General features: G+C 35.4%; 1 protein-coding gene across 11 annotated transcripts in view; it reads right to left on the bottom strand.

Moving 5' to 3' along the window:
• Positions 1-24,243, bottom strand: part of BCAS3 (BCAS3 microtubule associated cell migration factor) — a 591,271-nt gene that overhangs the window by 278,553 nt on the left and 288,475 nt on the right. For all 11 annotated transcript variants that reach the window (XR_013354264.1, XR_013354262.1, XR_013354263.1 and 8 more), the window contains one exon: positions 21,685-21,785. Coding sequence is in view for 8 of the 11 variants with exons in the window: in XM_077852358.1 (XP_077708484.1) it covers positions 21,685-21,785 (101 nt within the window). In the remaining 3 variants the exon portion in view is untranslated. The remainder of the gene's footprint in view (positions 1-21,684; positions 21,786-24,243) is intronic.

Raw genomic sequence — 24,243 nt, 5'->3', positions numbered from 1 at the left:
AATGACGGCAAAAATCTGTTTGGTTCTGTTCTGTTCTTGTTCTACTTTTCCCGGCATTTCTTGAACTCCCAGTAATAAATTCTCTTAGATGGGGCTCTCGAAGCTTCAGAGGACATAGCTAATCAACTGCAGGTTCTGCTGCCAGTGAACGCCACACTCCCAACTTTAGGAAATGTTTAAAAGCTATTCTGCTTGAAATGTATCTCAACGCTATTGGAATCAGGGAAATCTGCTTCTCAAATAATGAGAATTGCTATTCCAAATGGTATCTAGTTTTTTATATGAGCTACAAGTCTCTGCTTTAGCTCCTGTTGAAAAACCTAAAATATGTTCATAAACTGAACATATTAATCTAAAAAGAAACTTCGGGAGTCTTTTAATAGGAAGAAATGAATGTGGATCCAAAGTGTTTTTCTGGAAAAGTGAGTGTGAGCTGGCTGGGTCATATGGCAGCTGTGTGAACAAAGTATTCCGCGTAAGATTCAAGACCAAAAGCAGCTTGTTTCCTACTCCCTGCTTTTTCCTCCCAATCCTCCACAAACAATAAAGCCTTCACCATGCTGAAGTCTTTAGTGGAGACCTGAGAGGTGAATAATGTTGTGCCGCCTTTATTCTGTTCTTTCAGTTACTTAGGGGAACAACATGCCTTTTTCTAGCAAAAAAGAAATTTGTGACTTCAGTGACATCATGTTGCCTTGAATGAAACAGCTCAGGTTCAAAGTTCACCCAAAGGCCAACAATGATAAACTCTCACCCAAGGACAAGTTTCAATATATTTTTGGTACTTATTAAAAACAGCATCTATATAGCAGTCATATGATAAGAGAGGGCTCTTTACCAAACTGTTTCTGATCAGAAAGCACTGGGGACCTGAAAAAGAAATGCTGCTTGGGAATGCAGTCTCCTGGCACAGGAGGCCAAAATTTGCCTTTTAAAAAGTAAGGCTCAAAAGACAAATAATCTAAAAGTAAAATGGTCTTCCACATTTCTCCATGAACCACCAATTCACAAAAAAGGAATACAATCACCAACTAGCACCTGTAAATTAGAGACTTGTAAATTTAAACAAGTTAGGCTTTCAGAATGCCTGGGTGGCTCAGTGGTTGAGTGTCTGCCTTCGGCTTAGGGCATGATCCTGGGGTTCTGGGGCATCGGGCTCCTGCGGGAAGCCAGCTTCTCCCTCTGCCTATGTCCCTGCCTCTCTCTCTGTGGCTCTCATAAATAAATAAATACAAATTTTTAAAAAATGGCTTTCATACTATCAAATCGGCAAAAATTAAGCTCTGGACTTTTAAAAAATAATTTTTTAAAAAGGGAGAAGGCTCTCAGGTCAAAAATAACATACCTAAATACATTAAGTAATGGGAAGCAATCTTATTCTTATTAAGGAAGCAACTCTTATTTCTACTGAAGTCTAGAAAGCAGTTTTTCTCTAGTTTATAAATGTACAATGATTCACTGAATTTCATACACAGAGGGGTAAAGCAATACCACTATGTATTACTGGCTATCTTATTTATTAGGAGCCACCTCTTGTACCAGAGCAACAACAGCTGAAGTGTTACAATATATAAAAGGGAACAAGCTTTACCTACGTTATATACTAAACAGATCAATGATTTCCTTGTACCCTGACCCTGTGGTACCATAGATGTTCTCTAATTAATTATTAAAGTTTTCTAACAGTCAGTCATTGTACAGCTCTGGTTTCACTTTCCTTTTATTCTACATTCCCAGAAGAACAGTCACAGGCAATATATAATTGGAAAAATGACATATCCTCATTGCCTATGAGATAACAGATTTCACTGAATAACTGACAACACTGGGTGTATGTCTTCTCCACCCTGCACTGTCTCCTTTTCCCTCCCCGCCATGGTATCATATAGTATTCCCACAGAAGACATAAACCAAGGAGCTTGCATTTGTTATTCCGGCTGCCATAATGGTCCTTTGACATATAGCATCTGGACAAGTTATACCTGGAGGTAGTCTGGAAGGAGTCACAATTACGTTTTGCTCAACATAACTGTAAATATCACAAAATGAAGATAAAGAATAAAACATACTGATTTCATGCTATCAGCAAGACCAGTTATTCCACTAGAAATTTCATACTGTCCCAATATAGTTCTGGGAACTAAGGAGATTGCAACAATCCCTTCAAAACACTTACAATTAAGCTCAAGATGGAGTTTATTTACCTGGAATAATGTCCACAATGCATATTTAATGTGGATTATGGCAACTCAGTTCTCAGTACAACTACATTATATATATATTAAAACTACAGCAGGACAGTTTAAAAAGTCCACCCTTATTATTTTAAAAGATCATATTATGACTACATAATACCTTGGTTGTAGTTTATAGATAACAGTTTTGTTTTACTATGGGTTACAGAACCTAGCCAGGCATGTAGGTCTAAATAACAACAAAACTATTTTTACCAAAGCTCGCCTTTACAAAAGTGTAGGACAGAAGGCATCACTTATAGCAGTTGTCTCCTAGGAGGGGATGAAGCTGGCTGGGGACAGGGATGGCTTTTTCTCAGTAAATATTCCTTGATACCTTTAAAACTGTATTTAATATGTACCTATTTAAAATTTATATTTATAAAAAGTTGTGGCATAAGCACACTCTAGTTGATTTGGTTAATGCAGTCAACCCAAGAAGTTAATAAAGGAAAACAAAGAAATCGGATGCATATCAATGAATGATGGAAACCAATGTGTGAAATAAAAGTTGAGCTTACTACATAATGAGTCATGCATTTCCCCAACTATTTTCTTAGGTTTAGTTATGTTTTCCTTAAGGGGAGGGGGCTGTGGAAGTGCTCATATACACTTATTCTCCTACTCACTGCATATATAGTCATTTATCATTATCTTTATTCACACACACACACACACACACACACACACTATAGGACCAGATTTTAGCAACTGCTCAAGGACATGCGGTAATATGTGTTTCTGTTGATGGACATGAATCTTTGCTGGAAGCCAGAGGGTCTCCCAGTGCTAATTCTACGTAGAATTATGAGTTGTAATCTTTCAGTAGTGGCAAATGTATTCTTACAGATAATACTGTTATGTTAGATGCGTTTCTTTCAAGAGTAATCAATTCTCCATTCTAAATTCAAGGAACACTATAAAACATAATACCCTTATAAAGAGACCAAGATGAGCAGAAGATATGCAGAAACTCTGTGCACTGATGTCTTGAGATTAAAAAAAAAAAATCCGTGTTTTTGATCATTAAACTGCATTCAGTTATCAATGTACTGACTTGCGCATGTAGGCAATAGGCCAGTTATTGTAAACTTACTGTGCTTGGTCCCATCTGTAATGGCAGAGTTGAAGAGTAACTCTAGTTACTCCCATTTCCAAAATAAAGTACAACAAACAAAAATAAAGTGGAGGCAGTTGTTTGCAAATGTAAAAATGTCAAAAAATCTTTTTTTGCAAATAATTAATACAGCTTCTTCCATGCTTCACTTATTATCCAGTTACATATTGGATAAGTCCAGATCATTATACAGCAGGAAGAATTAAGTACAAATTTTTCTCTTGCCTAAGCAAAAGAGGTAAAGTTCTCTTAGAATGGAGAGTTAAAAGCTTTTTGACCTGGAGGACATCAATGTTTGTAGCCTATACTTAGAAATATAATAAAAATCTTTCCAAACAATCATTAAGGATCCAACAATGTGTTCCACACAATAGAAAAACTATGTTTTCAAATTTTTACCTCTAAATAAATCAGAAATAAATAAATAAATAAATAAATAAATAAATAAATAAATAAATCAGAAAGTTCATAGAACCAAGAAGATAGGGGAAAGAATGAGACAGAGAACACTAGCTCACAACCATCACAGGGTTTTCTCTCTTTCCAAATGCAAGAGAACAGTTTCAAAGGCTTATTCTACCCTTTACTGCTCCACAGTGTAAAACTACTGGAAAGAGTTAACTCCACAAATCATTGCTAGTGTGTAAACTACAAATTATGTAATGGCCATAGTAGTTATGTTTTTTTAAGTCCTTATCATTAGATACATATTAAAGTATTTGTAGGTAAAAAAGATACAATAGTGGGTGGCTGTCTCATAATACTTTACCAGCCATATATTAAAAAAAAAAAAAAAAAAAAGATTAGGTTTGCGCAGTGGCAGTACCGGTGACTCTTGATCTTGGGGTTGTGAGTGTGAGCCCCACAATGGGTATGGAAATTACTTAAAAAAATAAAATCTTGAGGGGCACCTGGTGGCTCAGTTGGTTAAGCATCTGCCTTTGGCTCAGGTCATGATCCCAGGACCCTAGGATCAAGCTCTGCATGGGGCTCCCTGCTCAGCGAGGAGTCTGTTTCTCCCTCTCCCTCCATCCACCTCCGCCCCCAACTCATGCTCTTGTACTCTCTCTCTAATAACTAAATAAAATCTTAAAAAAAAAAATCTTAAAAAAAAAAAGATTCTAAAGGAACAGAGAAAACAAGAGAGGAAGAATGTTGTTAATTGTTAAAGCTGGGTGATAGGTAGATTCATTATATTGGTCGCTGTATTTCTGTATATGCCTGAACATTTCCAAAATTTAAAAAAAAATTTTTTAAAGACTTATTGTGTGAAGGTCTGAAAAAAAGCTGAGCAGGTATTTCTTGACACAGAGTCATCTTGATTCTTTTCTTGGCTAGGGTATGAGATACATGAAGTATTTGGAACCATGTTGTTTTCACACAGCACTCTATGCGTGAGAATCATTTATGTTAATTCCTTTAGCTCTAGTTTACTGGATAACACTTAATTTCTACTCTCTAAGACAAATTGAAATAGTCTGTCCCTTTTTTTTCTCTTCTTTCCCTTCCTTCTTTCTCTTCCTGCCTTCCCTTTTCCCCCCTCCCCTTCTCTTTCTTCATCTTTCTCTCACTGCTTTCCAAAAAAAAGTTTTTTTTGAAAATTACCTACTTAATATTATATGAATACATATTTATTATAAATTTCAAAGAACATGAAACTTTAAAAAAAAATGAAAGGGTTACTGGAATAGTGGACAGTGATTCCAATGATAATCTTTCAGAAAATCAAGCATTCTTCTGCATTTTAGAAATCTTAAGGTTCAGAGTCTTATGTTTTTTAAGTAAAAGTTTCAGAGTCTTAAGGTAACTATTGCAAAGGACTCCCAGGGTAAGGCTTTTTAGAATACAATGATACCACGAAAACCCTCACTCCCTATAAAATTACTAAAGGAAGGATCCCTGGGTGGCGCAGCGGTTTGGCGCCTGCCTTTGGCCCAGGGCGCGATCCCGGAGACCCGGGATCGAATCCCACATCGGGCTCCCGGTGCATGGAGCCTGCTTCTCCCTCTGCCTGTGTCTCTGCCTCTCTCTCTCTCTCTGTGTGACTATCATAAATAAATAAAAATTTAAAAAAATTACTAAAGGAATGAAGATACTCAAAACAAATAAGCTTAAGAGAAATTTTCTATTTGCATCAATAAAATTGCTAAGTAAAAATGTCTTTCTACAGTTTTGAAAATACACACATATTAGGATAGAGCCCACTTATCCAGATGACCACTTAAGAACAGAAGAGATATGATATAGCACAATGTTTTATCTTCACTATTGTTTGTTAACAACAAAGCATCCTTATTTGTGCCATCAGTAGTATTTCAGTCATAGACCACTTGGAATTGAGAGAGACAAGAAAGACATGCAGAGAGAACAAGGATACTATTTCCATTAACACGAACTACAAGCCACAGCTATCTCTAGTGAGTTTTTATTCTATCCAAGATAATGTGCTAAGCTTTTTGGATGAACAATCTTATTTAATCTAACAATGATCCTGTAAAGCAGTTATTGTCAATTTCCCATTTCAAAGACAGGTAGACTTAAAAAGCCCAGGGAGGTCAAGTTATTTGCCTGAAATCACTTAGCAGTTAGTAGAAATGAAATCTAGAACTTCAAACTACAAAGGCCATGTTCTTAATCTGAAGTAAAAACTGCCTCAATTCATGATTTTAACTAGTAAGTTTGTTATTTTAAATTAAAATTTTCATAGAAACACTTGAAAAGATGCTTATCCCCAAATATCAACACTATATCCCTGATTCAGAGTCTCCTTAATTTGTGTTCCATGTCTCCTTAATTTAGTATCATCATTTTTATCATCCTAATAATCATCTATGTACCCTGATCTGAGATACAGTATCAAGCTATCAAGCAATGGAGAAAAATGACTTTGACCTGAAGTTCACAACACAGGGAAGTTATAGACATACAAGGAAACTTTACATGTAGTGACAGAAACAAAGAAAGTACTTTGGGCCACAACTCTACATTCTCTGTAATATCCCTGAGGAACCAGAAGACTTCATTTTAGATAATATTAGAATAGTTTTATATTTAAAAGTATATTGACAAAAAATAAATAAATAAATAAATAAATAAATAAATAAATAAATAAATAAATAAAAAATAAAAGTATATTGACATACTCATGGAAAGACTACTGGCACCTGGAGTATAGCCTTGGAAGGCAGTAAAGTGCCCAAGGGGGAAACCCCCCCACCCAAACAAAAAACAAAAAAACACCAGCTTCAAAACAGTCCTTGTAAATCTCAGCTCTGACCCAGACTTGACATCATGTAAGAGTGATTCTGATGTTCTTCATGTGGTCATAAAACACAAAGAAAGTATAGTAGAAAAGGCAAGGAACTGATGGTATAAAAGCAATGAAGGCAATTCAGTGTTTCTCATCTCTCTACTAAGTTCCACAAAATCATATGGCCAAAAGCCTCCTGTCATATGACAACAATAAGGAGAACAGATTCTAACTGTAGAGAGACAATCTATGGCATTCACCCATCTCCCTATGCCTCGGTCACTGGGTGGTTACCTTTAGTAAGACAGATTATGAGAGGATTTTTTTTCTTAAAAAGAGAAATTCAGTGATGATAAAAAGCCTATACACTATCAAAGCAAAAGAAAAGCTTTGACTTAAATAAAATGAGAATGTACATGGAAGATGGACAAATAGAGATAAAATTAAGAATTGAGCAGAAGGGCTCAACCATAGAGTTTGCCTGGTATTTTTCACTTTTCTGGAATAATAACTAAAAACTATTTTGCAGTCAGTAGAGCCTGAGACCTATGACACAGCAGAAATTATTATTTTTGTATCAGTTAAAAGAGTGGGTAAGAGCATTCCTTCCATTAATGGCAAAGAAGTGTAGATACACACATAAGCAACACTACCATAAAGTAGAGATTTTTGTTTTAACAAAATCCATATTTATGTGATTATATTTCCTACGGTTGAGAGCAGCTATAATTAATGGATTTCCCTTCTTCTCTTAATGCAGCCATTTGTCAATTCAAATACAGAATGTCCAATCAATTTTGATGTATTTAGTAAGCAATTTGTCAAATGGTGCTATAATCCAGTTAATATATTAATTCTTGTCATGGAGAGAGTTCTGACAACTACAGTTGACCCTTGAGGAAAATGAGGGTTAGGAGTGCCAAACCCCCCATAGTCAAAAATCCATGTATAACTTACGATTCCCCCAAAACTTACTACTAATTGCCTACTGGACTGAAAGGATTCCCAATGAACAGTCAACACATATTTTGTATATTATATGTACTATATACTGTATTCTTACAATAAAACAAGCTAGAAAAAATATTATTATGAAAATCACATGGAAGAAAAGATACATTTACAATACTGGGCTATTTAAAAAATTCACATATAACTACACCCATGCAGTTCAAACCCATGCTGTTCAAGGGTGAGCCATATGCGGTTTTCCATAACTGGTTTGGAGAGAAAAATCTGTACTGGTACTCAAAGATCATTCTTCAAAGATAACACTTCTATGACCCAATATCTGAGAGCATGCTATAGCACATTACTTAATAAGGAAAACTATTTTGCTGGAATAAAGATACTTGGGTTCCACTGGACAATGTAGCTTCTGATTCCTTGTAATGAGCTGCGATTCTTTGAATCCCTGTATATCTCATATGTTTTTAATAAAGTCAGCAAACCAATACATGTGACGTTAAATGCAAAATAAGAATGCTTCTAAGAGAGGAACAAGGCTTTACTAATGAAATATATTAATTTTAAACTTAAAAAGTACTTCTATAAACATTTTCCCCTATTCTAAAAATTTCTTCATATGAATTGCTAAGGAAGTAGTCTCGATCATTTATTTTTCCTATCCCAACATTCTTCAGGCAAATACTCCTACCAGTACTTAACACAGACACTGTACTGAGGGCACACTGTTAGTTACTGGTAGTCAGGCTTCTTGGAAGGCTGACTGTCACTTTACACAGTGTGGAGCCCTGGACATGACAGTTTTCTTGCTTTGAAAATAAATTTCATCCATTAATCACTATGCTATCTTCATCTTTTTCTAAGTCTATCTATGCTCCAGGAACTAGAGATAGAACAACTAGATGTGCCAGGCTTTCTGGTAGGGGGGCCAAGTTCATATCACAGAAGAAATATGGACTATAATGACCAAGAAAGGGTCAAATCCTTTCCCAAACTTTTCTTTTTTTCTTTCTTTTCTTCCTTTTTTTTTAAAGAGAGAACAAGCAAGCATGGGGTGGTGAGGGGCAGATGGAGAAGGAGAGAGAGAATCTTAAGCAGGCTCCATATTCAGCACAGAGCCCAATGTGGGACTCGATCTCATGACCCTGAGATCATGACCTTGATCGAAATCAAGAGTCGGATGCTTAACCAACTGAGCCACTCAGATGCCCCCTCCCCAACAAACTTTTTGTGGGGAGATTTAATCACTACCAGTTTGGGCAAAGCAGAGGACTAAAGACAGGTTATTAACATGTCACAGATAACCTCCATAGCACTTGGGCATATTTGGCAAACACTTTCCAAAGATGATGGCCCTCTCAAAGCACTACATCTAAATCCCTATATTTCTCTAACAAGAAATACAAAAGCAGAGATGAAGGCAAACCCTTTCTAGAAAACAAAACTAAAAAACACGGCAAGAAATTTTTTGGAATTACAAAAGAGAAAAGGAACATTATATTCATCTTCCAGACATTAGACTCCCTTAGCCCATTTATGAACCTGCAAGAGCAAAGGAAAAACTTGCCAAAACGATTTGGCACAAGGCTGTGTATTTTAAAACCTGCAATGTGTACCAAGCCTCCAGACTACTAGACGTCCCATTGTTTCATGTGTCTGCTGAGAAAGGTGCCCTATGTGTCAGAAAAGCACACTGAATATTTTTCAATGACCCAGGGGGCAAAGGTCACTTATTATAAATGGATAATGAGACCTAATGCAGTGCTCTGAGTATGGACAAAGAAAGGGTCTATCCATAGCCCCTGGTGGATTGGTCATTCAGGCTTTTATTTCCTCTCCACACTTAATGGAGTCAAACAATTGACAGAAATTCTATAGAGAAGGCTGAAACTGAGAGAAACAACTGTATTCTAACTCTGACAGACAGATACAAATAGCGACCCTGAAATGGCGCCAGAACTCCTGTTACCACTAACATAGCAGACAGCTGTAGCATTCCCCCTAAATTCCCATTTAGTCATTTGTTAGCAATTAACCTTACTGATGGAAGTGATGGCACATCAAACCACAAGCTCCTGCCAATATCAACCCATTACATTATCGCAGGTAAGCAGACACAGATCATTCTGTTCTAGCTCCTTATTTTTGAAGAAAAGGGCAGATACCCCTGTTCCCTCCATCCTATATTTCCACTACCCAAATGACAAAAGGCACACTCAAGGATATTAGTATCTGAATATATGAACCTTAAACTAGGTGCGATAGAATAAATGACATCAGAAACAGAGGTACTCATAGACTAGAGGCTTTATGGCCTATAGATTATTTCTCTTTATCAGAATCAATGTCTTATCCTAGTCAAATCCGCCAATCCAATGGTAATAAATAGTGACAGTTCAATGGAAAAGAATGTATAGAGACATTTAAAAATACAAAACAGTCCTTTATACAAACTTTCCTTTTGTTTCACTTCAATTTTAAGGACAATGAAGACAGGAAAGTGGACTGACCATGTAAACTATTTTTTCCCCAAATGGTACATGCTAAAACAAATGACAGAAATGCCAAGATTTACTTCAGAATGGAGCATATAAGTCATTAGGTGGTAACAGAAAGGACTTCCAATGTTGAAACATCTCGAGGGTAAATCAGCAATGACAGAAAAACCCAATGAACTATTCCATAGATGTGAAGCTCTATGTAAAGATTTGCATATCAATAAGAATTATGTCTCCCACAGACACAAAAAGGAAGAAGGGAAAAGGGTAATCTTTTTTTTTAAAGATTTTATTTATTTATTCATGAGAGACACACAGGGAGAAGCAGAGAGACATAGGCAGAGGGAGAAGCAGGCTCCCTGTGGGAAGCCCAATGCAGGACTCGATCCCAAGACCCCAGGATCATGACCTGAGCCAAAGGCAGACGCTCAACCACTGAGCCAGCCAGGCGTCCTCGAAAAGGGTAATCTAATCCAAACTTTTCAATCCATCATTTATAAAGTTTGCAGATTGCTGATGGTGCTTTCAATTGAACTATTCAGCATCTTTTCATTGAAGAAAGGGTATTTAATTTCCCCAAGTTATACAACACATATAAGACTAAATTCGGGGTTAAATTATCTTAAACTTATAGTCTCTGGAAGAAAAACAGCATTCACTTCACTAAAATTATCTCTCTATGGAAGGACATGTTAGTTGATAAAATTAAGTATAAATAAGAGAAATAATCAAATATAATTCAACCTGAAGTGGTTTCTTAACTACCTCAGATATTCAGATCTGGATAGAGCAGTATGACACACCCAATGACCAACAATGGACTATAAATACTCTTTAAATAAGTCCTACATTACAAGTTTCCTCTACAAGAGAAAAATATTTCTTTCTTCTCCTTCCACCCTACCCACTCTTGGGCAAATATTTATTATGGACAATGCAAGGAAATATTGTTGAGTACCTCCATCATACTTGGTACATACCACAATAGCGATGCAATCCAGGATGTTAAGTTAAATCTAATGTGACATTCGAAAGAGAACAGCTCAGAAAAGTGCTGCATATTTAATTGCTTTTCCAGGGCACTGACAATGACCATGGTAGATAAGACCAATAATATTTTCCCTTTTTAATCAATACTTTCAAAATATATCACCATTGTATTGTAAAACCAAAAAAAAAAAAAAAAAAAAAAAAAAAACAGAATAGTAAAGTATTTTCAAATACTTTACTCTAAACTCAAAAGTGTGACTTTACAAGGAAAAATATTTGCTATTTCTATTCTCATGGTTATAGCTGGTAGGACAGCAGTACACAATTCAGTTGGGAATCAGGATCTCTAAAATCTAACCTTAAATATACTGTTGACTTGTGATTTTCATACTTCTATATGTAAGATAAATCTCAACACTAGCTTTAGGTACATCTACTTGATTATATACAAAGACTAAAATAAAAGCATTAGAGAAGTCTAAGAGATTAGTAAAGCAATAACATTTTTAAAAGCAGATATATCAATAGAGAGCCCAGCTACTCAAAAGAAACTCAGAACTGACTTAGTTCTCTTCAGCATAATAAAAACTAAGATTTTTGTCAAAGCAACACTAATACTTTAAAATTAGGTTCTGGTTGGAGTTTTTATTTATTTTTTTTTATTTTTTTATTTTTTTTTATTTTTTATTTATTTATTTATTTTTTTTGGAGTTTTTAGATTAAGAAAATAATCTGATTAATACTGCCTCCTTACATGTCATGCTGTCTAGGGTACCATGATGGAACCTTATCACTTCTTTTTATGCTCTCTGGGATATGATTATTTCATAGAAAGTGTATTTGAATTACCAATTACATACCAAAACAACTCAGAAGGGAGCTGAAATCTGTAAAAACACATGGAAGTTTGGGGGTTATTTTTTTAAAGCCTACTGAATACTACCAGGATATATATCACATGCACCAAAACAGAAGCCACTCTGCAATCACCAATTCTCTGTCCTACTCTAGGCAACACAGTTCTCTTAATATTGCAATGAATGGCATAACCTATTGCCCAAGTCACCCTTTCCTCCTCACTTTTCTTCAGTCATCTCACGCAGTCCCAAATCCTATAGATGCAACCTCCTCAGCCATGTCTCTTCATCTCTATTAATAACTTCTTCCTTCTTTGAATTTCTATTACCAATTAATTCAAGCTACTAGCATAGTATGTATCACAATGTGTTATATGGATACTCACATATATGTTTCTTATTTGTATTTATGATAGAGATAGAAGTAAAAAGAGCCAAAAGTAAAACTGCAGAACTGGTGAAATGCAAGATTAAGATAATACATAGGATTAAAGCACCTTAAGTTTAAAAAATAATTATGATCCTACATTTCCACTACCAGCCATATAAGAGAGACTAGATTTACATTATCTCCTAAAATAACTAAATTAGGCCTAAGCAAAAGGCTATTTTGAACCCTCCATAATAAAGCTTAAGAATAAGCATTGAAAGAATCAAATTTATTCCAAGTAATATGAATGCATCCTAGGAATAAAGAACAATTCACCACTTCACAACATGAAACTGAAAATGCCCAGCATCCTACCAAAAATCATTAGGGACATAAAGAAGCAGGAAAACACAACCCAGACCTAGGAGAAAAATCAATCAATAGAAAAACCTCCAAGAAACATCATAGTGGTAAAAGTAATTAGAACATAGGGATTCTAAAACAGCTATTATAAAATAAATGTTCCATATGTTCAAACACATACATGGCAAGGAAAGAAATGAAAGATATAAAAAAGATCCAAATATGACTTCTAGAGATGAAAAACATGATATCTAAAATGAAAAAAACACGTTGAACAAAACCAACAGATGATTAGGCAGAGTAGAGTAGAAGACTTGATTTATTTAAGTATGTAGAAATATAAATTATACAAAATCAGAGAGAGAAAATAATTTTAAAAACTGAAGAGAAATTCAGTAAGCTAGGAAAATATCAGATGGTCAACATACATACAATTGGAGTCACAAAAGGAGAGAGGAAGATTTGAACAAATAACTGCATAAAAATGTTCAAATTTCATGAAAACTATAAATTCACAAATCCAAGAATCCTACAAACTGCAAGCAGAAGAAAACCACCCCATGACATTATGGTTTAATTGATTTTTTGTTTTTCTATATTATTTCTATTTTTTCTATTGTTTATATGTTTTCTATTTCACTGATTTCCACTCCGATCTCTATCCTTTCCTTTCTTTTGGTTTAATATGCTCTTCTTTTTCTAGTGTCTGAATGTGGAAGCTGAGGCCATTGCTTTCAGAACATTAGGCACTATTTAGTCCTATAAAATTGCTCTTGAATACTGAGACAGTACTATCCCACATGTTTTTCTATTTTTCTTTAAAGTTTGTATTTTGAAATGATTATAAATTCATGAAACAGGGATCCCTGGGTGGCGCAGCGGTTTGGCGCCTGCTTTTGGCCCAGGGCGCGATCTTGGAGACCCGGGATCAAATCCCATGTCGGGCTCCCGGTGCATGGAGCCTGCTTCTCCCTCTCCCTCTGCCTGTGTCTCTGCCTCTCTCTCTCTCTGTGACTATCATAAATAAATTAAAAAATTAAAAAAAAAAAAGATTCATGAAACATTGCAAAATAGTATAATGCAGTCTTGTATAGCCTTAACCTAGTTTCAGAACCAGGAAATCATCACTGGTACAATCCACAGACTTTATTCATCAGTTTTATATATACAATTTTACATATATTCATTTTGTATGAGGGTATGTGCATTGTTTGTGTGCTTGTATAGAGTTCTATCCAATTTCGTCACATGTTTATTTGTGGAACCTCTAATACAATCAAGATACAGAGCTATGTCATCACCACAAAGATCTACCTAACCCTTCATAGTCACAGCCAACCCTTCCCTTCTAATTCTGTCTCTAAGCCCTGGTTAACACTAATCTGTTATTCATCTCTATAATTTTGTCATTTTGAGAATGTTAAATAAATGGAACCCTTTCTTCTCATGGTACTTTTAAGACTTATCATAAGCAAACTTTTGAGATTGGCTTTTTCACTTGGCAAAATATTTTCGAGACTCATCCAATTTGTTCCACATATTTATACTTCAATCCACTTTTTTTTTCCTGAATAGTATTCTAAGATATGGATCTGTTCTGTTGTCATTTTCATTCAGTTCAAAATAATTTCTAATTTCCCTTTTGATTTCCTCTGTGAACCATGTATTATTTAAAAGTATGTTGTTTAGTTTCCAAATATTTGTGGATTTTCCAGGGATCTGTTATTCATTTCTTATTTAATTCTACTGTGGTCAGAGAATATATACTTTGAATGACTTGAAAGCTTTTCAATTATTCAGAATTGTTTGATGGCCCACAAGATGGCCTATCCTGGTCACTGTTTGCTGTACACTTGAAAAGAATGTGTATCCTCCTTTGTTGGGTAGGATATTCCATAAAGTCTGATATTAATGTAACTCAGGGTTTAAGTATGTTTCACCTAAGAAGCAATATAGTTGGGGCTTTTTATCCAATTTGACAATCTTTGATTTTTTTATTAGGATGTTTAGACCATTTATAACTAATGTGAGTACTGATATGCTCAGGGTTACATCTTGCTTGTTTCCCTTTTATTTTCTTTCTTGGTCTAGGTTTCATTATATACATCACATACATTTCATTATACATATCACAGTTTACCTTCAAGTGATGTGATACCACTCACATATATTTTAAAAACCTTTTAATAGTTCCATTTCCCATACTCCTGGACTTAACACTACTGTTGTCATACATTATATACACACACACACAAAATATATACATATACACACACATATGTGTGTATATACATCCATGTGTATTTTAAAGACTTCAATACATAGATACTGTTTTTGCATTAACAGTAAGTTTTATTTTATTTATTTATTTATTTACTTATTTATTTATTTTGGAGAGAGAGAGAGGGAAAGTGGAAGGGAGTGGGAGGGAGTGGGAGGGGGGAGAGAGAGAGAGAGAGAGAGAGAGAGAGAGAGAATGAATGTTGGAGAGAGGCAGAGAGAGAGGGAGAAAATCTTAAGCAGACTCCATAGCCAGCTGGGAGCCCTATGTGGGGCTCGATCCCATGACCCTGAGATCATGACCTGAACCAAAACCAAAAGTCAGCTGCTTAACCCACTGAGCCACCCAGGTGCCCCAACAGTAAATTTTATTTTATAGAGACATAAACCATTACCCAAACCCCCCACATACTGTATATATTAACCATTTTCAGTCTTCTTTATTCCTTTCCATCTGGTATTCTTTTTCTTCTGCTTCAAGGACTTAACATGCCATATAAAGCACATCTACTGCTAATCATTTAAAAAAAATTTTGTATATCTGAAAAAAAGTTCTCTCAATTTTTTTTTGGGGGGGGACATAGAATTCTAGATTAATAGTTGCTTCCTTTCAGTACTTAAATCTGTCATTCTTACCATTTTTGCCTTGGTGTGTGTGTGTGTGTGTATATATATATATATATATATATATATATATATATATATATATATATTTACTTCTAGCTGCTTTTAAGATTTTTCTCTTTTTAAATAATTTTCAGCAATTTGATTATAATGTACTTTGGTACGGTTTTCTTCAAGTTTCTTGTGCTCAAGACTTATTCAACTTCATGGATCTGTGAGTTAATAGTTGGCATCAGATTTGGACGTTTTCTGGCTATTTCTCTTGTCATACCACCCCCTTCCCTCTATCAGGGACTCTGATTTCAAGTATAGGTTATCCCACAGCTCAGTGAAGCTATTTCAAATATTATACTGGTTTCTTCTGTGTTTCACTTTGGAAAATTTCTCTTAGTTTATGTCAAGTTCACTAACATTTTCTTCATCAATTTCTAGTTTATCCTCAATCTTATCCAGTGCAGCTTTCATATTTAGGCTTTCTTATTTAGAACTTTGATTTGAATCTTTCAAATTTCCCATGTCTCCACTTAACTTTTCAAATACATGAAATACAGTTACAATAACCGTTTTAGAGTCACTATTTCTGACCCTGTGTGAGCTCTAGGCTCTGTGCCCTCTAGGACTCTCTGATGGTTCTTTCCTTGGCTTCCAGCAGTTTCCTACAAGCACCAGTACTGGGCTGAATACTTGAGGAGGACCCTCTGCACATCTTCAGAGTTCACATTCTATGCAGATCCATTCTCTCTGATGGCCTATCCAGCAAATTCTAGGTTAGGAGTTAACAAATAGTAAAATAGAGCTTGTGGATCATGATTACTCAAATCTGTGGTTATAATTTTAAAGCAGCCATAGACAATATATAAATGAAATGGTGTGGTTGTTGGAGTAAAACTTCATTTACAATAATAGTTCATAATAGTTTGCTGATAGATGCTCTTCCATGGTCTTACTGGACTGCTCCATTCCCCTTGTATTCATTCCACTTGGAAACCCACCCCCCTCCATTGCAGCACAGCCCACAAACTCTTTCAGAGCAATAAATGGAGACAGTGGTAAGGTTTGCCTCATTTGTTTCTGATGTCCCGGGAATCAATGTCCTTCATTCCCTGCTGTTAGTAAAACAGTTGTTTTATATATTCTCTTTTTTGTTGTTATTTCAGGCGGAATGGTAAATCTCAAATGAAGCCTCAAGAAATACCCAATAAAGAACATTATTTTCACACACAAAAGATTCTAAATCCAACTGAAATATATAGATCTGAAACATATAGGTTTTAACCATCTTTTGTGTTTTTCATTCCTTTTCATAATGGTGTCAAAGCTTCTCCCCACCTTTCCTATAATGCTTTTAAAGGTAGAAGAAAACAATTATATCCCCAGTAAAACAGAGAGGTTCTATGGATTCTGATCACCTTTCTATTGTGTATCAAAGCTATGTTTCTGCTGAATGATCTCTTGTTATCATTTAACAAAAAAAAAAAAAAAAAAAAAAAAAAAAAAAAAACCTCAATAAGCTTAGAAAGGAACTTCTCACATACCCAGGGATCACCTCAGAAAGAAGTTCAAAGTCTGACCTTCCCCCAACAAAGCTAATGTTAGCAACATAAAAATAATGCTGATGCCAAATTACCTGAAAGAAAAGGAGGAAATGTGATTTTCCCCCTAAATAAAACTTTCACCAAATGCCTGGGTGGCTCAGCAATTGAGCATCTGCCTTTGGCTCAGAGCATGATCCTGGATTCCCGAGATTGAGTTCCACATCGGGCTCCTTGCATGGAGCCTGCTTCTCCTCCCTCTACCTGTGTCTCTGCCTCTCTTCCTGTGTCTCTCCTGAATAAATAAATAAAATCTTTAAAAAAGAAAAAAACACAAAGCTTTCCCAAGTCAACTCAGTAAGCTCTATCTTTAATTTACAATTTGGGAAACTCTGAAGCAGACTAAAGAAAAAGTTATTGTCTATTTTGAGATGATATTCAAAGCCAGATGATATTTGTTAGTCTCTTCTAATGTTTATCTTTGTTTCTGGCACAGAAAATACTGAAATAAAGGGCCTATTTTAGAAAAGGTAATTACAGTATGTAATTTTTTTCAAAGGAAAAAATAGTGTTAACACAAAAATTACTAATCTCCTCTGCTATAATCTTTTTATACACTATTCCTGAGAGTTCTTATGACCAAAGCAAAATTTTTTTTTGATACTAGATTCTTGACTTTTACCTTTACTGAGCTATACAGATTAGATTACCATCTATGCATTCACTTTATACATTTAAATCAATCTACTCAAACTGCATGAATTTGCTGATACTGGACTCCTGTTTTACTTACTCAAAATGGCAATTTCCTATAGTTCAACCCAATAATGAGGAAGACATCTCTGCCTCCACAGAATGCTCCAAGGAGCATTCTGTTACAATTCGATATCTGATAGATCAAAATTCCTTAATTTTCTATCATTCCCATTCAATTAATATAGGTGAGAAAGGGGACTACAGTTAAGAACACAAAATCTGGGGTACCTAGGTGGCTCAGTTGGTTAAGAATCCTACTCTTGATTCTAGTTCAGGTCATGATTTCAGGGTCATGAGATCATAGCCTCATCTGAGGCTCCCTGCTAGGTATGGAGCCTGCTTTAAATTTTCTGTCTCCTTCTCCCACTGCCCCTTCTTCCTCTGCCCCTCATGCTCTCTAAAAAAGAAAAGAAAAATTAAAAATGTAAATTTAAAAAACCTCACAAAATTTGGAGTTTCTACTTCCTTCACTTTAAAGTTAGGTGAGAAGTCTTTAGTGGTTCAGACAGGTTTCTCTTCCCTTCCCCCATCAGTCACCCTTTTGCCACATTTGCAGAGCTCTGTTTATCAACTAGCAGTGTATTTATTATGATTACAGGCTGGAAGGGGAGTGGGGATTCCTTGCTAAACATCCTGCTCTCCTACTCTCTTCTCCCTGAGACAAAGTCTCTTTCCCATTTCCATTTACATCATGCTTTGTCTACTATTATTAAAATTTCCGGAGTTTGTACAAGTCTACTTCATTTGATCCACAGATCCAAATACAACCAAAAAAAAAAAACAATGCTTGCGACCTCTGACAAGTTTGCATTAGAGTTTTACTCCAAATGGTTATACCTGAAAATACTTTCAGTAATATATTTATCAATTCTTTAAGCAGAGAAATAAGAGGTGATTTTCAATATAATTAAATCAAAAAGCTTCCCAGCATCAAGTATGGTATACTTTTGTTTTAAGAGGTCACATCTTTTCAAATGGTTTCAGTAAGAAGAACTGGAGAGAAAGCAAGAAGGTAATAAGATTGTCTTCTTAATGAGGGTCTAACTTGCATAAAGGACTCAACAGATGGGCAGGTAAAAACATTCTCTCTAAACTGGCTCCAGCATTGCTTTTACCAATTGTATTTCAAGCTTTTATTTCTCTGACGCAGATGTCCATCTTTTGCATATTTAATTGCTTCAGTCCCGTAATATATGGCATGTCCGAGACTCCCAATCAAATAGTCTTTCTTTATGTAAGAAAACAGGGACTTCAAAATCAGGCTAATTCTGTGTCTCTACCATCAATGTAAAGAAGTAATGTAATAATTATTACAAAATTACCTACTTCTTAGGTGTTTTTTTTTTAAACTATTAAATTATCTCAGTGACATTTCACAAAATGAAAGAAAACAAATATATTACATCCATCACTTACATAGTAGATACTACAACATGACGAGATCACATAGTCAGAATAGGTATTCCATTATTAAGTCTCTGAAGTCTATTATTTGAAAATCAATACTTTTGAGATAAGAAAAAAGATGTAGAATAATACTTAAACTGTTTTACAGGGAGTTTTTTCTTTTTTTTTTTAGTTTAAATGTAAGTTATTTAACAATATACTATATTATTAGTTTGGGTTCTTTTTTTACAGTTACATAACTTTAGCATCCCTTCATTGACTGTAACAATACCGTTATAAAGAGCAAATATTGCTATTAATATTTTATATTTATCAAATTATTGAGAGGTGATTTGGAAAGGGAACTCAGACCTTTTTATCCTTGTCCTAATGCTAGCTAGTCCACTTGGAATGGTCTAACTTGAAACATATTTATATGACATATTTTAATTAGAAACCATAGAATCATCAGTGACTCCTTTCTTTCAAATTATCTCTAATTCCTTTCTATTCCATCTCTGCAACATCTCACAGGTTTGCCCTGTCTCCTCTGTAATACAGACTTCATTAAAGCCCTCTCATCTTTCCCTAGGATCATCAAGTGTCCACACCCCTCCCCTGATACCACTCCCCTCCTTTGAACCTACCATTACAACAACACTACCAGAATGATCTTTCTAAAATGAAGTTCTGATGGTGTCACTCCAATGCCTGAAAACATTTGGTGGCTTGCTACTGCCTAGAGGGGTGATTCTTTTTTTTTTTTTTTTTTTAGAGGGGTGATTCTTAAACTGTGCACCTGGGGACCTCTGTAATTCTAAAAATTAGAGAAAGGTGTTTAGAGTTGCTAAAATCAAGTAATGCCAATCAGCTTAATTTGCTGGAACACAAATATTAAGGGACAGAGCTGCATTTCATTTTTGCCTCTTTGTCTTATATATCTGGGATTTGCTATTGTTTGCCTACTGAACACAATAAATCACAAGATATCAAAATAACAAAACAAAGCAAACCAAAATTAATTCTGATTCAACTCTACTTAACAACTAGTTATTTTCATCCGCGTTGAGAGGTACGGGGAAAGCATTCTTATGATTTTAATTTGATATTATATAAATGTCATTTTTTTCTAATTCAAATGATAAGAATTAAATATATGCTTTAATAACCTAGAACCAGGGGGCACCTGGGTAGCTTGATGGTTGGGCATCTGCCTTCGGCTCAGGTCGTGATCCTGGGGTCCTGGGATTGAGTCCTATATCTGGCTCCCTAGTGGGAGCCTGCTTCTCCCTTTGCCTATGTCTCTGCCTCTCTCTGTGTGTCTCTCATAAAAAAAAGAAAAAAAAAAACCAAACAAACAAACAAAAAAAACTAAAACCTAACTTTTACTGCTTCTTGAACCCAAAACAACTTACATATACCCCACTATAAGGGCTTTAGCAACTAAAGTTTTGCACTCATAGTTCATTTTACTTTTTTATTAAATGCTCAAATTAGTGAACTGAGAACAGAAGCAACATGCTATTCATGTTTAAATCACAAGTGCCTGACACATAGAAGTCACTCAGTAAATACATGCTGGAGAATCAATTTTATAAGAAAACAAGACTGCCAACTATGAGTTACAATTATGAAGTTTCAGAAATTTCAAGCAAAGTCAGTAAATTTTGTTTCAAGTATATGTAACATATTATAAACATAAAATAAAATAGTTTTAGAACTATTTTACTTCATGCTGCATAAAACAGCCAGGCAAGATAGTAAGTTCAATACAACAAAACTCCATTAAAAGCATGTCAATGTTGATTTTTAAGAAGTTTCTTAAAAACATACAGCACTCACAGCCTTCAAGTTAAATTAAGGATCCAGCCAATCCTACAAAATTAAATTATAATTGTAAAGAATTTTTAATTCTATGATCATAAACTGGATAATAAATATTAAATTGTCTTTCCATGCCTCCCCTACAAAATAAGCTGTTTCTAGCTCAGTGTCATGTTCTCCTCAGGGTTTAGATATGAAAGTAAACACCCAATGGAGTTGCAATCATTACTTCATTGTTCCAAATAAAATCTACAAAAAGAAAAACTTGCTGATACTTTTCACAGTGAAATGTGCTTATTCTTTTTCAAGATACCAAGTTTTATGAAGTTTATTATATCCTAGTATCCTCATTTAAAAAACAAAAACTTTCGAGACCACCAGATATACCCTCATGAACTTACATAATTGCAGGAGTATATCTCATGGCCAAGGAATATGAACAGCCAGATGCATACTTAATGTGCACTAAGGCTTCTGGTTTACATTCATAGTACATATCTTACTTGCCTCAATCTGATTATTTATGGCCTATGGCCTCTGGATCCATGGTGATATGCACGGCTGCGTTAAAAGTCAGCATTTTAAGAGGAAATCTCAAAACACTGTATAGAAGGTAAAAACAATGAGAACTACTTACAGCCAGCAAGCAGGAACTGATAATACTGGACTGCATCTGCAGCGAGGAGCAGAGGGTGGTTTGCATTAAATGGTGGTTGCAATTCATTCCATTGAGGAGTTCTAAGGAAACGGCAGAAGAATATTAATATTTAAGCTTAATAGATGGGATGTAAATCACTATTACTGTCACCACTTATAGACACTGATACTAAACTCACACTATCTTTGTAATCATTAAAGTGAACTTGTTGGGAGTGTTGAAACCTGAAATATGAGGCCATTTGCTTAAAAAGAATAAAAAGGTGGCAGTGAGTCATACGATTACATAGAGCTGATATTTTTTTTTTTTTTTAATTTTTATTTATTTATGATAGTCACAGAGAGAGAGAGAGAGAGAGGCAGAGACTCAGGCAGAGAGAGAAGCAGGCTCCATGCACCGGGAGCCCGATGTGGGATTCGATCCCGGGTCTCCAGGATCGCACCCTGGGCCAAAGGCAGGCGCCAAACCGCTGCGCCACCCAGGGATCCCACATAGAGCTGATATTAAACAGCAGAAGACCTTCCAAGAGGATAGACAACACATTCAAAGCACTACATGGAGAGGAAGTGTGGAATTCACATGTCATGACTAAGTAGCTCTAATTTTACCTACTTTTGGACAACTGTTGGAGCTCGCTATTCTCAGAATGTGCTTATTTTAAAATAAAATAAAGCAGGGAAAAGTGGTTTAAAAAAACCCCACACAGTTAAATGAATGGCTGACTTATAATAGACCTAATTAGTATCTGAGTTCCAAAATAAGCCATTTATTTCAACAATGATGGTGCAGTAATTTTAATTAGATCTGCCTGCTCCTAAATAGCTTGATAAATAAGATATTGATCAGATCAATCTAGACTAGTAAAGTAGTAGTAAAGAATGCTGGAGCCTCCAAAAATCAATATAAGAATATTTTAAAATGTCAAAAGGAGAGGGATCATTTTAATATCCATTTTTGTCTCTTTCCTTCCATACTTGTCAGGATGAATTTTTTCCTGCCTCTTCTGTACCACTGTACACTGTATCAAACAGGTTTTATTCCAGAATTTAATTTCTCCTTCTTTATACTTGCTTATAAAGATTCTAATGATCATGTACTTTTGAGAAGGTCTCTGATTCTTAAAAACATTTCTACAATGTTTAGCCATCATATATTGGGGAATCATCTTAAAGGAAATCTTTTAACCTATTTATATTAGTTTCCAGTCCCCTTAATGGCCATTCCAATGTACTTTTTATTTTCAGTAAACATGAGACTGGAAATAGAGGAAGCACTAAAGCTCTATATGTGGGATAGAAAAAAAACCCAAGTTCTAGAAAATGTAATACAAAGATGCAAGGACAAAGTAGTTCAAAAGGAGGCATATGGCAACTGAAAACATATGATCACACAAAAATACAAAGATGCAAGGACAAAGTAATTCAAAAGGAGGCATATGGCAACTGAAAAAATGATCACACAAAAATTTGTACATGAATGTTCTTAGGATAATCATGACAGCTAAAAAGTGGAAATGGGGATCCCTGGGTGGCGAAGCGATTTGGCGCCTGCCTTTGGCCCAGGGCGCGATCCTGGAGACCCGGGATCGAATCCCACGTCGGGCTCCCGGTGCATGGAGCCTGCTTCTCCCTCTGCCTGTGTCTCTGCCTCTCTCTCTCTCTCTCTGTGACTATCATAAATAATAAATAAAAATTAAAAAAAATAAAAAGTGGAAATGTCATCAGCTGATGGATAAATGAAATGGATAAACAAATAGACACAAAATGTGGTATATTCATGCAGTGGACTATTATTTGGCCAAAAAAAAGAATGAAGTTCGGATACATGTTATAACATGGATGGACCTTGAAAACATTACGCTAAATGAAGAAAGTCAGATGCAAAAGGTCACATTTTGCATGATTCCACTTATACAGAATGTTCTTAGTAGCAAATCCAAAAAGAAAGTAAATTGTGCGGGATCCCTGGGTGACGCAGCGGTTTGGTGCCTGCCTTTGGCCCAGGGATCCAATCCTGGATACCCGGGATCGAATCCCACATTGGGCTCCCGGTGCATGGAGCCTGCTTCTCCCTCTGCCTGTGTCTCTGCCTCTCTCTCTCTCTCTCTCTCTCTCTCTCTCTGTGACTATCATAAATAAATAAAAATTTTAAAAAATATTAAAAAAAAAGAAAGTAAATTGTGGTTGCCTAAGGCTGAAAGGTTTGGTGAAAAAGGAGAGAGTTGCTAACAGGTATAGAGTTTCTTTTGGGGGTGATGAAAATTGCCTGTGGTGATGGGTACAGAACTTACTGAAAATTCACTTAAATGGGTGAACTATATTACATATAAATTATATCTCAAAAAAGGAATTACTGATATATGCAACAACAGGGATGGATCACAAGAACTTTGCTGGGTGGAAAGAAGCAAGACAAAAAAAAAGTATATACACTATGATTCCATTTATATACAATTCTAGAAACTATAAACTAATCTCTAATGACAGAGAGCACTGGTTGCCATGAGCTCAGCAGGTAAGGTAGGGATAAAGAGGGACA

This window comes from Canis aureus, chromosome 16, assembly GCF_053574225.1.
Source record: "Canis aureus isolate CA01 chromosome 16, VMU_Caureus_v.1.0, whole genome shotgun sequence".
Taxonomy (NCBI): domain Eukaryota; kingdom Metazoa; phylum Chordata; class Mammalia; order Carnivora; family Canidae; genus Canis; species Canis aureus.
Note: the sequence above shows the minus strand (reverse complement) of the source record. Positions and strands in the feature narration are given on the sequence as shown.